This window comes from Nymphaea colorata, chromosome 12 (genome assembly GCF_008831285.2).
Source record: "Nymphaea colorata isolate Beijing-Zhang1983 chromosome 12, ASM883128v2, whole genome shotgun sequence".
Taxonomy (NCBI): Eukaryota; Viridiplantae; Streptophyta; class Magnoliopsida; order Nymphaeales; family Nymphaeaceae; genus Nymphaea; species Nymphaea colorata.
Genome location: NC_045149.1, coordinates 19,337,638 through 19,352,947, shown reverse-complemented (window position 1 = coordinate 19,352,947; position 15,310 = coordinate 19,337,638). Strand labels below are relative to the sequence as shown.

Sequence of the window (15,310 nt, the reverse complement as noted above, 5' to 3'; positions counted from 1 at the left end):
TTTACGGGTTTGGATCCGATAAACGATTTTATCTCCTACATGTTTCGTTCGAGCAGCGGATAAGGCGGGTTCCGCTCGATGCTTAGCGCGCCCGCTTCTCTACTCTATCTTCCTGTCTCAACTGCTTGAAAATGGCGACGTGTGCCCACCTCTCCTTCCTCTCATTCTCCGATAACTGCCACCGCGTTTCGTCGACGCAGCTGGTCCGAAGTTTTGTCGGAAAGCCAGTTCCGGTGTCAAGGAGATGCTGCAGAAGGGCGAAGCAGCAGGTAGATTTTTCTTGCATTTAACTTCATTGTTATCTTCTTATTTCTCTTCCGCTAGTCTTGCCTTTCAAGAATCTTTTTGATGCTGTTTCGAGGACTCCGGAGGGGATTTGTTTTTATTGGGCATATGAAAACCAATGAGTCGGAGAATTGGTCTTTCTTTAATTGATTTATTGAGGAGTGGCAAGTCCATGTGGTTGTATTCGTATCATTTGGTTCTTTAATACACTTGAGAGTTGTCTTTTTCTTCATAATGAAATCTAAGTAACGAAGATGACGTTCGGGGTCTGGATACGAGGAAGCGCGTTCGTGGAGGAATATCTATATATGTATTTGGTTGGTTAGAGAAGAACATGAATGAAGAAAGCAGAGACTCAAATTGCAGTTTAACGGAAATCCTGGAATAGAAACTGATAGCATTTTGAGATTCCTCCAAGGATAGAATCCAATGTCAGTGCTGGCATTATGATCTTCCAAGAATTGCTTCGAGTTGGTTTGACAAATTGAAAAAAATCGATTTGCTCGCTCAGTCAAGCGTCATGTTGATCTATATCGACAAAAAACACATTTAGCAGCTCGTGCACATTAGCTGCATATATGAGTAGCGGCATATTCTAATGTGGCATGATCTGGCATTCCTCTGTTGTATATTTACATTACATAACTTATGCGAGATGTGATCTGCGGGTTCTTATTGTTTGTATTTGCAGATGCTGAAGGATTCATATATATTTTTTTAATCATAGTCAAGCTTGCAACTGCATAAGAGCAAAGGCTCTTTCTCCTGTTGTTACAGTGTAGAAACAGTAGGCAGTGAGACATCCTCACTCTAGGTTTTGTCTGACCGTTTGTCCAATTTTTACATGCATTCAGACCAGTGGATGCCTCTGTCTCCCTCCCTAGCTCCCCCTCCCCTCTCTCTCTATCTCTCTCTGCTATTGTATCTGATTATAGGTGATTCTTCTTTAAAATGAAGATATTGTACACTGAGAATGAAAAACCACAATAGAATTTCTATGATGCAAACTTATCCGACATTTGCACTCATGACTCAGATATCTTTTTATTTGCTTTTGTAGTTGTCATTCTTGAGCCCTTGCTTCAAATATTTGTTGTAAAACACCAGGTTAGAGTTGTCTCCCAAAGGAGAGGTTCTGGTAGATCCAAAGATGCTCCTGATGGTGCGAAAGGGGAGACGGGTCGTTCACAATCAACATTATTTAGAGAACTTGGTGTGCAGAAAAAGGACAAACAAAATTTTGTATATGATAATAAAGAGCAGCAGGTGAGTTTATCCATTATCTATATTTATGTATTGGTTAGCAATGTATGAAAAAGGGCTAGCAGTATTTATTTTCTTTCTCACCACTTCTCTAGATGCTTTAATTTTTAGAATATCAGACTTATCCTTCATTTTGTGCATATATGTTCAAGCCATGCATATTCTGTATATTTTCATAAATTTCTAAGAGAAATTTGCTCAAATACAAATAATTCAAAGATGCTTTTACCATGCTTATATTTTATTAGAATGATACAAACATTGGATGTTGAGGGATGTGTTATAGGGGGTGATGATCTATATAGGTATTTGATGGGCAAAAATGAGATCAAATTTTGCAGCACTTATGGCATTCACTGTTAAATTGGAGTCAGCATTGTTGAAGCACAAAGTTGTTCTGCATGAGCTTCAAGGAACCCTACAAATGTAAAAAGTGTCTGGCCAGCAGCCATGGAAGTAGAAAATTGCAAAAGGCAGTGGTCACAGAGCAAAGTATTTCCCGATTTCAACTTGACCTAGCTGGGACATTTTCAGTATGTTAATTGGATGAAGCATACATGGGGTTGCTTGTGAATTTTTGGTCTCTCTTGGATTTGGGAGTCACATAAAACAAGTTTTAATACTAGCACTAGGATAGATGTAAGTGATGCAAAACTGATTGTAGTTGTGTAATTGTTTTGTTCTGTTGTAGTGCGTACTGGGAGTCTGGGACACAGAAATTGTTCTCGTTCATGACTTTGGGAAATTAGAGAAAAAAAAGTTAGCAACGAGTTGGTAATATAACACTTTTATTGATGAATTTTTGTCTTCCTGCTCTTGATTGAAGGTTGGATGCTGAAACATGAATAAGCTCTGCACATGTATTTGAGGGTGCATTGATCTGGTCTGTTTTAGACAAAGAAGAGCCCAACCTGCACATCAACTGTTCAGGGTTCCTCTTTTACTGTGATGCTAACATGGCATCCCAAGTGCTAAACCTTCTTTTTTTATCATGTAGTGGAAAATTCAGCTTCATGGCACCATCACACATAGTTATTCCTAGACCATCTCAGAGAGACATAAACAGTGTGTAAGGTGGAGTTGTGAGGGTCAAGGAAAATAAGAACATCATGGTTGGTCTTGGCAAAAATATTGAGGAGAAAGATAATACTGTTGAGCGATGGATGGTAAAGATGGCAATGATGACTCTAGATAATAAAGCAAAGAAAAGGATGGAGAAGGTGACATTACTATGATGATCATGAGACATGGTGATGGGAATTGGAAAATGTAGGTTACTTATGTATAGATCATTGTGTTCTTTCTGAGGCATGCCGGGGCTTTTCCTGCAGAAATGTAGCGGCTAGATATTTTGGAACAAAATGTCACTGAAACATTGGCCTACCAAGCAGTCTGTAGCCTGGAGTACACTATCATGGTATCAACAAGGTTGTTATAGACCCACAGAGTATACAAAGATAAGAGTGCTTGATTGCTCAACATCTTATATTTTTTCTGAATTAGAGTAATTCTTCTTTATATATTTAATTCCACTAGCTATTCCCCCACTTGTATGTACAAAATTCTGCAAATGGAAGACTATGATGATGCTTCTTTACAGGTCCTCAGAGTCAATCTTCTATAGCATCATGGCATACTATAATGTGCTTATGGATATATAATAATATATGGTTAGGTGTATAGTAGATTACCTTTGTCATTTCATAATGCTCTAGATGCTTATTAGAAATTGCTTCTCTTACTTTTAGACCTCTGTGACCACCCCCTTTATCCAAGTTCCTTTTGACACATCTTCATCTCTTTCACAATCATTTACATTCTTAGTACCCTCTGCAGTTTAGCTTATGCATCTACCTTCGTGATGTGCTTGTTGTTTACTCCCTATTAAAAATTTTCAACTGTACCGCACTGCAGATCATCTGCAAATGATATAGTATGTGATAATGTTATTAGGCTACCATTTGTGGTTCATTGAAGCTTAACTGCAAAAGCTATGATGCCATCCACAAGATTATGTCTGAACCTTATGGTCCTCAACCTAAAACTCTTGTCAGTAATGATCTCCATGCACTCTGTTTCACCTTTCTAATTTTTTTTTCAATTTTTGTAAGAGAGTACCAGGTTTTTTTTCTGAATTTTTTGTAATACTCACAAACTGTTTATGCTACAAGTTACACAACATCTAGAAATGGCAATATCATGAAGGGTCTGCCAAAGCTGACTAGATGTTGGCATGTGGAACCAATCTATGGGATCTCTTTTTGAGTATTTAATGATATGAGCCTAGATGTATTTACGCATCTGTTCAACCAAATCTTGCTGCATCATTCATATAGCCGTCTTTGGATTCAAAATTTATTATTTCATAAACCGATGATCATAAATGGCTAGCGTACGTGCTTTTTGTGTTCACACTTGTTGCACATTGTTCTAATGTTATTGGATACCTCATCTAAATCTTCCTTTTATGCATGTATTGGTTTTCTGTAAGCCATGAATGGCTTAGCAGTTTGAAATGCTTGTAGTTTTGTTGTTTATTGGTTTGTTAGATTCTTCAGTAAGCTTCTGAAAGTGCTTGACTCTTTTCTAGGTTAATGAAGCAACTGGTTTACAAGATTCAACTTTCTTGAATGCTGTTGTTAAGGTATTGCTATTTCAAAACTCATACTCTGCCTCTTTGTCATATTTGGTTTCTTGTTATTGTTATTTTTTCAGCCACTACTGGACATTCAATCTTCGTTAGTGTGCAGAATAGATTTTGTTTTCTTACTTATTTGACCATGCTCCAGGAAATTGGGAAATTTTTGTGAACGACGTGCAAAAATCAAATTATTCTTTTTACCCGGTCCAAGACTACCCATGGTCTAGTTGCCAGCAAATTATTATTGTGTTTGTGTTATCTTTTCCCAAGTTCCAGATCTTGAAGACCCTTTTTTTGCCTTATTGAGTTAATTACTTGTTCACCTCTGTTAAATCTTCTGAGTTGCAAGTTATCTGTTATTTGAATGGAGACATGGTTGAAGGGAATCCATTCAGGATAATGCCCAGATGTGACTGCATGTACTTACCTCATCCTTCTGCATGTTAATTATTCTAAGATAATACTTAGTATCTGTAAGCATTTGTCTTTCTGATTTTTAGATGGGATGGGGATATACAGTTGTATAATGACTTTCAACTTATCTAGGTATTTTGCACACACACCGCTCCAGATTATTCCCTCCCTTGGCAAAAACAAAGACAATACACAAGTACTGGCAGGTAAATTTTGACATGTCGAGTTGATAATTCAATTTTGTGGGGTATTTGAATTTTGAACATCAGATTGCAGCTTATTTAGTATACATTTATATATGCTAAAGATATACTCTCCCGGAATCACTTGTAAGAATTTTAATATTGGTATTGAATTGTGTCTTAATCATATGGTAAAAATTCCTGAAGTGGAAAAGTACCAGTTCGTGGTTTCTAATGATTTTATATTTGTCACCAACTGTTGTTAATGCAGTGCTTTCATGATTGGGAATGGGAAACTGTTAACAAATGCTCATTGTGTTGAGCATGATACTCAGGTACTATGCTGTCTATTAAGCTGATGTAGCATATTCTGAACATTTATGATGTATGATGTATCTCTAGCGACCAAGTGAAATATGGAAAACTAGAAGCCACTAGTGAAAAATGTGACTGTTCAATGGAGGTATATATGTGCGAACCAATAGTCTTTTGGAGGGGAAAAAATCCTTTGATACTTGTAATATTTGAACCCATTGCCTACTGCTCCTCTCTGGAACTATATACTTGTTTACAATTATTTAATGGGCTATGTGTTGTGATCTAGCAGGATGGAGATTCTTAGGCACAGCACTTTCTTTCTTAATTTTAACTTTCTGTTAGGCTTCTGCACATACTGGGGCTGTGAGCCCTTCAGGTTTTCAGTTGTATCTGCACAACTGGCAGAATTTCCATTTATGTTTAGACTTTAGAGCATTCTGATATTTCTTTTTAATGATTTTTTGGTCTTTCTTCTCTTAGGCCTTGTCCGATACCTTCTGTTCCATTGTCTGCAGGTAAAAGTAAAACGCAGAGGAGATGATACCAAGTTTGTGGCTAAGGTATCATTTCTTAAACATAAAATAACGTTTGGTTTTTGTGTTTTCAGGTAGGGCAGTTTAGCCATTTTGGTTGTCAGTTCTTTTAATTGGTGTTTGTTATTTATCATTTTTTGAGCTTTTAATCTTGTTGGTTTTTTCCTTGCAAAGTTGTAGTTGCAATTTCAGTTTTATTAGTTACTTGGATGAGCATGAACATTTGCATGCATGCTTGTCATATGAATCAGGCAATGTATATCGGTTCTTGTTTGGTCAACCGTGTATATTCATTTTGTCATTCTGGCAGTTCCTAAATATTACATGTAGCTTTTGTCTGCTTTCCTTTATATTCATTCGAAAGCAATTTAATCTGCAGAGAAGAAGTTCATTATCTTTATCTTTGAACGGAAAATATTAGATGGTTCCTGAAAAACAGTTATTTGTTTAACTTTTAACTAATAATAATGTCGTTGCAATCCTCAAATGCACCTTGTTTTTGGAGAATAGTTATATAAAAGTAAATTATGGTTTCTATTCCTCAACGTTGTTGTTTGGAACAATCATTAGACTGGTTGGAAATGATCATCAGACTGGTATAGATGAAGCCATGAAGGTATGCACCACATCAAAGTTCCTGGGCCTATGATAAGGCAGGGTCATGACCACATCTATTACTAGTGATCTTCATAACTATAGCACATGGTACATTCCTTTTTTCTAGTGATTTCATTTCAAGGGTTAAGCAGACTTTCAAGGGCTAAGTCAAAGAATTATATTTTTCTGTTTACGAGGATCTGTAAAGCTTGTCCATAAAACCACCTTCTATTTTTTCCTTTAAATATCTAGGAGACCACATGATCTCCTGATATTAAGCCTACGAATGACTTCAAAATATCATGTTAACTTTCAGAATTTTATTTGTATAATCTCTTAATGTACATTCCAGTTCAAAGTAAAAGGGATACTGGAATTGTACTGGATGACATGTTTTTCTTGTTGGTTCCTGGTACTGCTTCTTTGTAAAAGGCTGATTACTAGTTTGCAACATGACATCTTACTAGCAAGCATTAAACACCAATTTATATTGACAGAATATTAGCTGCCAAACACTTAACTGCCATGCAACTTTCTTGGTTATGGGCGAGCTGCTAAGCTTGCCTTTGCATGTAGATGTCAGTCCAAAAATCTTCTATCATGTTTAAAAACTGTCTCTGCAATGTGCAGGTTCTTGCTCGAGGGATCGAGTGTGACATTGCTTTGTTATCAGTAGAGAGCGAAGAATTCTGGAAAGGAGCTGAACCACTTTCTTTTGGTCGTTTACCATGTCTTCAGGTGAAATACCTTTTTTTTTTTTATTCTCCAATTTGTGCAGACCTAACTGATCAGTAAACGCATTTTGCATTTAAAATCTGGATTCCTGTATTGCATTTAAAATCTGGATTCCTGTCTACTGTTGAGGAACACCCATGGAATACAGCATATGTGTTATGATGAAGTATGAAAAAGGCAACTAGGGAGCAATACTGAATTTTACAACCAGATGTATATTGCTTTTTTTGTCTTTTAAATGTTGTGATTGTACTTTTTTGACATTTCTACTGCTTGCTTGCCACCACTGTTTTCATAGCTCATCTGGTTGATTGATATTAGCAATGACTTAATTTTTTGTTGAAATTTGGCTGAGAAAATTGTAGATAATTTTGGAATGTTGTCCTTTACTTTGTTAGAAAATAAAAGGTGCTATATCAAAGACTTAAGTAATTGCGTTGTTAGCATGAAATAGAGCTTATCATTTCCTGCTCATCTGATACTTTTAGAAAAATAAGATTCAGATATCGTCTTTAAGTGGCAAGATTGTGCTGCTGATCTGAAAGGCTTTTACTCTCAGTAGCTGGGCCTTCCTTTATGATTTCACCATGCATGCCTGAGTGGATCGATGCTGTGGCCCTTTTCTTCTTTTTTTATTTCTTCTAGAGATTTATTTGACATAATAATTATTTTCCTGACTTCTATTTTAAGATCTTATGCTCATTTGAATCCTTAAACATCATATTCTACAGGATTCAGTAACTGTCGTAGGTTATCCCCTTGGAGGAGATACAATATCAGTGTCAAAGGGTGTGGTCTCACGCATTGAGGTTTGACATGCACATTTTATGTTTCAAAAGTAATTTCTTTGTCATCAGAGGTTTTAGCTTATTATTTGTTGATCGATTGAGTCAAGTCAACTGAAAGCTTTCTTGTTACAACTTATTTCCTTTCTTCCTTGAAAATCAAGTCAACTATAAGCTGAGTAGTTGTCCAAATCTTAGTTAAACATCATAAGATTGACCAGAACTGAGTGTTTGCATGATTGCATGATTTTTTAATACCTTGGATGCATAGAAAACTGGATTTTGCACTTTGAAGCATAATGTTGTGTGTTATTTATAATCTGGAGTATCTGACTAAACTGCATTGAACATCACTCAATAATTTATATTTTTGAAAGTTTCAGATACTAACAGCAGTTTTTGTGCCTCTAAGGTTACATCTTATGCTCATGGTGCAACTGATTTGCTTGGTATCCAAATTGATGCTGCAATAAATCCTGGTTAGTTGTTGTTTTTGTTGTTTTTTTTTTTTTTTGAATAAATGTGCCTGTGTTTTGGAATGCTTGGAGTAAACAATTGGTAGGATTATAACATGATGAAATTCTAGAATGCAGCAGCCTAATAGTTGAAAATTTTCATGTTTAGGTTTTCTTCCTTGTCCTAACCCCTCTTTCTTGGCATTCTCATAGGAAATAGTGGTGGTCCTGCATTCAACGACCAGGGAGAATGCATTGGGATTGCTTTCCAGGTAAGATCTGTGTAACGTGCACGAACACTTGAACATGTGTGCATTTTGACATAAATATATGAGCTTGAAAGCCACAAGTATTTATGGACTCGGACTCTGAAAACTTAAACCCTTGCAGCACAATGTTGATGAGCATCAATAGCGCAATGAAATAAGATGTCACAGCATTTAACGGAGAAACTGAGCAGAATTTTGTCTTGTGCCACTTACATTGTTCTGCTTGTGTTTGTTATGAAGTACACCATCTCCATAGGCATGTCTCACTGTGCTTTTATGTGATAGATTATATGTACTTCCAGAAAAATTAATAAACATATAAGTTCTAAGCATCAGTATGACTGAAGAAGCTGCAGAATTTTCCTGTTCTTATTTGCACACTTTCTTGTAGGTTTTCAGGTCAGATGATGCTGAAAATATTGGATATGTGATTCCCACGACTGTTGTATCTCATTTTCTGAACGACTATGAGAAAAATGGAAAATATACTGGTAAGAAATTCTTGGTTCCTTTGCTGCTGTTATTGTTTGGAGACTTGAACTTGTTTTTTTAATCTCACTAATTCATGTTTTCAAGGTTTACAATTAAATGATTCTTTTCCTTGGTAAATGGAAAATCTACCAGATCTCCTGCACAGTTACATGCTTAAAGACAATGTCTCAACATTCATGTACTTCCAACAAACTAATAGTCGATGAAGGATCCAGAGCTATCAAAGAACTAAAACCAGGTTCATGTGGGACAAGTAAAACCAAACACACATTACAAATCAATAGAAGTTGTGGCATGAAAATGTTATGGAGCTGTTGCTGGTCACAGGGCTGTATCTGCTAGCTTGTCAAAATGATGATGTGATGAGATAATAGTAGTGGTAGTAGTAGTACCTAGTTCAAAATATCTTCTGCTCCCAGTCCAGGAATATGTACCTTGAGATTGTTAGATGAAAAGATATTTACATGCTTTCATATCTTTTGGAGAATGATATTATCCTTTTCTTGTTGTCTCTTTCCATGTGTTTGTTGATCTGCTTTCAACCTACAGGCTTTCCTTCTCTTGGAGTGTTACTACAGAAGTTGGAGAATCCTGCTTTACGTAGATGCCTGAAAGTGCAGTCTAATGAGGTAAACAGTCATTCCCATATATGAATGTTCAAATCAGTCCTTCTGTTAAATTCTAATCCTCTGAGCTGCAACCTCTATATTGTCTTCACTGCTTCCATTTGTAGCAGTACTTCCAAAAGAAATCTTTCTTCCAGCCATTTTATTTTAGATTGCAGTGATGTGGAGGCGATGTTTTTCTCTGCAGGACAGAACATTAGATGTGCATTCTGAGACTCCTGATATCTTCTTGATATTTCAGAAAAAGCCTTCGGTTGCATATTTTTAAGCATGTGATTCCCTTCTTTCTTTCATGTTTCAAATAGTTTTTTAAAGTTTTTTTTGGTACTACTTTTATACTCAAATTGTAAAATTTTTCTGAGAAAAACTACATCTCCAAAGAAACTTCCAAATAAAACCTGGCCAACAAATTTCCAAGCATGATATCGGTGACGAAGGTCTAAACTGTCTTGACATGAGGTGGATAAATGGGATAATCTGTTACAGATTGTGCCTACAACTACTGTCTTTCTTTGCTGATTGCTTTCCTATGTTGCAAAATGAAGCATCCTGTCTGCCAGCAAGTTTTTTTTCCTGAGGGATCTTGGGTGGAAATAGATGCAAACTTTAGATCTTCTATAACCTATGAACTACTGGATCTTGCCAAAAGATTATTGGACCTTTCCTTTGCAATTCAGTGTCTTGCACAAGCAATTAGCTTGAAGAGCCACGTGTTCTTCAGCAGGTCTTGCTTTTCAACGAGTGATACTGATCATAAGAATTATTGATAGTTTGGCTATTTTGAAAAATAACCAGAAAATTCATCATCGATATGTTTAGTTTTTATGTTAACTTTCAAAGTCATGCTGGAAATTCTTCTTGTTGATGGATATTTTACTTGGGAAGAGAAGTAAATCCTGTGATCGCCATATTAACATATGATCTGAGGTACCATGATCTGAGGTACCACAGCTGGACAACTTTTGTGACAGTGAACTGGGGCTTATCAATAACGTATAGCTTCTTGTTTCCTTTACCTCTAAGGACGAGTATGTTTGCTGACATACTAAAAATGAAAATGGTGGGCAAAAAATGTTATGAAAAATTCAAGTTTTTGTTGAAACTTAACAAATAGCTAGCTCATTTGTCACAGGTGCATTAAGCTGGCTGTGCAACTTGACCCAAGGTCACCCCTAGGACACCCCATTGCATTCCGAATTGGGCATTTAGCACCCACATGTATGATGATTCATTTGAATGATTGTGTTCACATGTAGGTGATGACACAAATGTAGTGATACCAGTGGACATGCTTGGAAACGTGGTGATACTGACCTGTATACATCATTTTAATCGTTATCATCATTTTACAGTTTTAACTGGGTTTTCACCAAAAGCTGATTTTCAAGACCGTGCCCCTCTTTATTGGGTATATAGAAGCCGGACACAAGTCACTAAGTCATCTCTTCCATTTATCTTTATGACACAGTGTATAACTGGAGACATACAAGAAACAAATTTAAAACAAGATTGTGGGCACACCTCCCAGTTTTAAAGTGCTTAATCTATGTTGTTCTGGGGACTAGTAATGATTTGTGGTGCCACTAATGGTACAGGCAGGCAGGTACTGGGTTCTTCTCTCCTTTCTTGCCAATGGTTTCCCAATGGGGTTCCTTCATAGAAATGGCTAGAGGGCAAAGACTGCTAACTGGAGAGGGAGCACAGCTGTCATACCACTGTTGGCATGGCTTCATGGGTTACTTTCTTCCTTCAGATGGTGGCACTACCTGCACCTAGTGAGTGCAATCTAATTGGCATACATCAAAGTTGGCAAAACTTTTGCAGGCTATAAAAGAAGGAAGTATGTGACTCATTTTTTAAGGGATGGAAATTATGTCATTATCATGATGTCAAACAAAGCTTGTAAATTTTGATGATCTGGCATGTTGCTGTGGATAGTAAACTGCTTCTAGATTCATAGGAATTATAAGAAATCTTAGTGATGGACCTGATGGGCAACTTGTTCTGGAGGATAAATGTCAGAAGGCACATCAAGGTTTGATTTGTTCAATAAAACCATATGAAAAGACAGGTCCTTTTTTCTTAAAAATATACTTAGTTACCTTGTTTCACAGATTCTAGTTTCTAGACTCTTTCCACCAATGTAAATGATAGATCTTTTCAGGTGACATTTCAAGTCTTGTTTTCCACGTCCATCTGATTCATAGCATGTTCTCTTCTTTCCTCTAATTGATAACATGCTTTCTTCTAATGCAGGGGGTGCTAGTGCGAAAAGTTGAACCTACATCTCCTGCAAGTAGTGTGCTAAAAGAGGTATGAGCTTAAAAGCTTCTGATAACGATCATTAAATGTAATTTTTAACACTAAGTGACTCTAGGCGGGCTGATTAAGTCCTCTGGCGAGTATACACAACTGGCTTAAGTATTTACATTTTTTCAGCACTGTGAGGGAGAAAGCATGAGCTGAGTTGATATGAAATGCTGTTTTATTAAAAAATTGGGGTTTGTTATGGTATGAGGCTTCAATTTATGATGGTAATTGTGGTTCTGTACCACCAAAACCATTATCAAATTCTTTGGCTCTGTTGCTAACAACCCAAAATGCCTCCCTAGATCAAGGGAATTTTGCAGTGGAAATATTTTGTGTGTGCATAGTTGTGTCACCAAAGAACTTTTGTTTTTATCATAGTTCTTATAGCACCAAAGAAGGTTGCCCATTTATCATTTGTTGATATACTTTATGACTCTGAAAATGCAGTACTGTCTGCATCTTGCTGTTACCACAGTCTACCTTGAAATAATTATGTACTTTTTTTTGTCCAGATGTTTATCATAATAGTAACCCACGGCTACTTTTCAGGGTGATGTAATAGTAAGCTTTGATGGTACACCAGTAGGATGTGAAGGAACTGTGCCATTCCGGTCCACGGAGCGTATTGCATTCCGCTACTTGATAAGTCAAAAGTAAATGATTGCATCACTGCGTCCTAAGATTGAAGAACACAAAGCCTTGACAGTATCATATTTCTATTAGTAGTTTTGAAATCATTTGGACTTCCATTCAGATTTGCAGGTGATGTGGCAGAGGTTGGGATTATTCGAGGCGGTGTACCTATGAAAGTTCAGACCATTTTATATCCTCGTGTCCATCTGGTATACAGTGATTTGTTTAGTAGGAAACATCTTAATTCTTCCACTCATATGGTTGATGAAATACTCCGCATGTTTCATGCCTTAAGGTGCCATACCACATTGAAGAAGGACAACCCTCGTACCTTATAGCTGCTGGACTGGTGTTCACTCCCCTTTCAGAACCTTTAATAGAGTGAGAAATCTTCTGTATTAAACATACCATTTGTCTAATTTTTAGTAAACAGATAGGTCAATATAAAAAATTTCACTTACTGCATTTTCATACTTGTCTGCCTGACTTTATTCTGTAAATTGCAGCGAGGAGTGTGAAGATTCAATTGGTGTAAGTTCAAAAATATGCTAAATTCCATTGTAATTGCTTTGAATTCACATGAATACATTTGCCACCAGTCTATCTATGGTACACTGCATAATCTTTTGCCCTTAATTTCTTTTTTTGGTGTAATTGTTTTTTCCAGCTGAAATTGCTAGCTAAGGCACGATATTCTTTTGCAAAATTCAAGGGAGAACAGATTGTCATACTTTCACAGGTTTGAGTCCATCTTTTGTTTGTTTAAATCTTTGGATAGAATGAGACTCTAATGGGCAGTATCTTACTGCAGGTATTGGCACATGAAGCGAATATAGGATATGAAGACATGGGCAATCAGCAGGCATGTCTCATGTTCTATTCTTATTAAATTGTAGTTCTTATCTTTGCTTTTGAGATTCCATAATAAAGTGAAACCTTTGCAGGTTACAAGGTTCAATGGAACAAGAATTAGAAACATTAGGCATTTGGCACATCTTCTTGACTGTAAGCAGATCTTGCACTTCTTTTTGTGAATTTTGGAGATTTGGATATCAAACTGGCTTAAAACTAGTTGCCTTGTTTGTGATTATGTCCTTGTGCAGCATGTCAAGACAAGTACTTGGTTTTCGAGTTTGAAGACAATTTCCTTGCTGTATTGGAGAGGGAAGCAGCAAATGCTGCATCAGCCAAGATTCTGAAGGATTATGGCATTCCCTGTGAAAGGTCTGTGGATCTACTTGAGCCATACGTGGATTCATCAGATGGACGAGATATGGAGCTGGAATCAGAGGATGTTCCTGCTTCAAACATGGAAATCGGTTTTGATGGCCTTGTCTGGACTTGATCAGTAAACAGTTCTGCTAGTGAAGCCAATAGCTTGGCTAGCCTGGGATGCTTTTGTCTCCCTGGGTTTCTCTCGTCTGAAGTCGGAAAACTCTTCAAAGAGTAAGGGTTCCTGCTTTCAACTGCCAGAGCACGACCATTTTTCATCGTTCTGCTCGATTCATGGCCATCGACAATGGGGTACGTACCATTGTGAGTTATGAAGCTCCTGCCGCTGGTTGAGTAGTACGTGCTGTATTTGCAGAAATTGAAGCATCTTATGTGTATCATCCATTGTTGCCGACTACCACTTTCGGCCAAGGGAATTTTTTTGTTTCCCTTTAATTAGTGATGTATTTCGTAAGAAGATGGGATTCATAAGATTCACATTATTTATCAAACTGCCAGAGATTCATTCATTGTAATCTTGAATCCCTTCATCTGACAGAGACTGCAGCAATTGGAATTCAAGGCCTTCTTTTCCTTTTCTGGCCATGATAAGCTTCTCAACTACTCTCTCTCATGGACACTCCTACTTCTTGTTTACAGCTATTGGTGCCAATGCATCAGGTGTTGTTGCCCTTTTTTCTTTTCTGGCCATCACAAGCTTCTCAACTACTCTCTCTCATGGACATTCCTACTTCTTGTTTACAGCTATTGGTGCCAATGCATCAGGTGTTGTTGCCCTTTTTTCATTTCTGGCCATCACAAGCTTCTCAACTACTCTCTCTCATGGTGACTCCTACTTCTTGATTACAGCTATTGGTGCCAATGCATCAGGTGTTGTTGCCCTCAATGACGTATCTTCTCAAGGGTTCAAGTTTGTTACCAGAGACGGGTGCTGTTGAGATTTGACACTGACATGTTACTCTATTTCTCTTATTTTGAATTTTGTTCGGTTGATTTCCTATCCCCAACCAAGTTCATGAAATGACAGTCAACCCAAAATTTTATTTCGACGTGATATCGTAACACTAGCCTTAGAAAAATGAAAAGGTGAAAAGACATCTCCTGGGAAACGGCCACAATGGTGTAGAATCTCGTCATGGAACGGCTCATTGTTATTTCATTATGTCCAAATCTCATTCGATCCAATCCAGATTTTAGTTGATAATCCCAGGTTCTTGAGTAGGTTCACTTGGGTGAAAATGTTTACAATACGAAAAATTGCAGAAAGCGACCAATATTTAGGTAAATAACAAATCATCACCTAGCTTTTGAAAGTCAAAAAGAGCGTCTTTGAAAAAAAGTTATTGTTGAGATTGAAAGAAAACTTGCCGTAGTGAGTATGGATATGCACAAATTAAAAGGGGCAGGCGTGAAACCCAGGGCTTCCCAACCCACGTGTCGTTAGGGGTGGGATTTCTTTGCCCGTGGGAAACCTTTCATGCCCGCCTCTCTTTATGGCGTTGACGTACAAAGTCCGCTTCAGAAAACTTGACCGCCTAT

The 15,310-nt window shown here is 37.2% G+C and overlaps 1 protein-coding gene across 1 annotated transcript; it reads left to right on the top strand.

Moving 5' to 3' along the window:
* Positions 1-41: 41 nt before the first annotated feature.
* LOC116265470 (protease Do-like 2, chloroplastic) lies at positions 42-14,356 on the top strand. The gene is made up of 21 exons (XM_031646074.2): positions 42-269; positions 1,393-1,551; positions 4,139-4,192; positions 4,736-4,809; positions 5,057-5,120; positions 5,619-5,663; positions 6,864-6,971; positions 7,700-7,777; positions 8,166-8,232; positions 8,422-8,480; positions 8,869-8,968; positions 9,519-9,598; positions 11,852-11,908; positions 12,455-12,558; positions 12,660-12,747; positions 12,834-12,919; positions 13,045-13,069; positions 13,206-13,277; positions 13,350-13,400; positions 13,483-13,543; positions 13,642-14,356. The coding sequence occupies exons 1-21, from the start codon at positions 132-134 to the stop codon at positions 13,881-13,883; spliced, it is 1,812 nt and encodes a 603-aa protein (XP_031501934.1). The 5' UTR covers positions 42-131; the 3' UTR covers positions 13,884-14,356.
* The last annotated feature ends 954 nt before the right edge of the window (positions 14,357-15,310 follow it).

Excerpts from the sequence above, each read along its gene's own strand:
- LOC116265470 (XM_031646074.2), top strand. The coding sequence starts at position 132 with ATGGCGACGTGTGCCCACCTCTCCTTCCTCTCATTCTCCGATAACTGC. Across the intron at positions 7,778-8,165 it reads GTGTGGTCTCACGCATTGAG|GTTACATCTTATGCTCATGG; the intron begins GTTTGACATGCA and ends TGTGCCTCTAAG. Across the intron at positions 8,481-8,868 it reads GCATTGGGATTGCTTTCCAG|GTTTTCAGGTCAGATGATGC; the intron begins GTAAGATCTGTG and ends ACTTTCTTGTAG.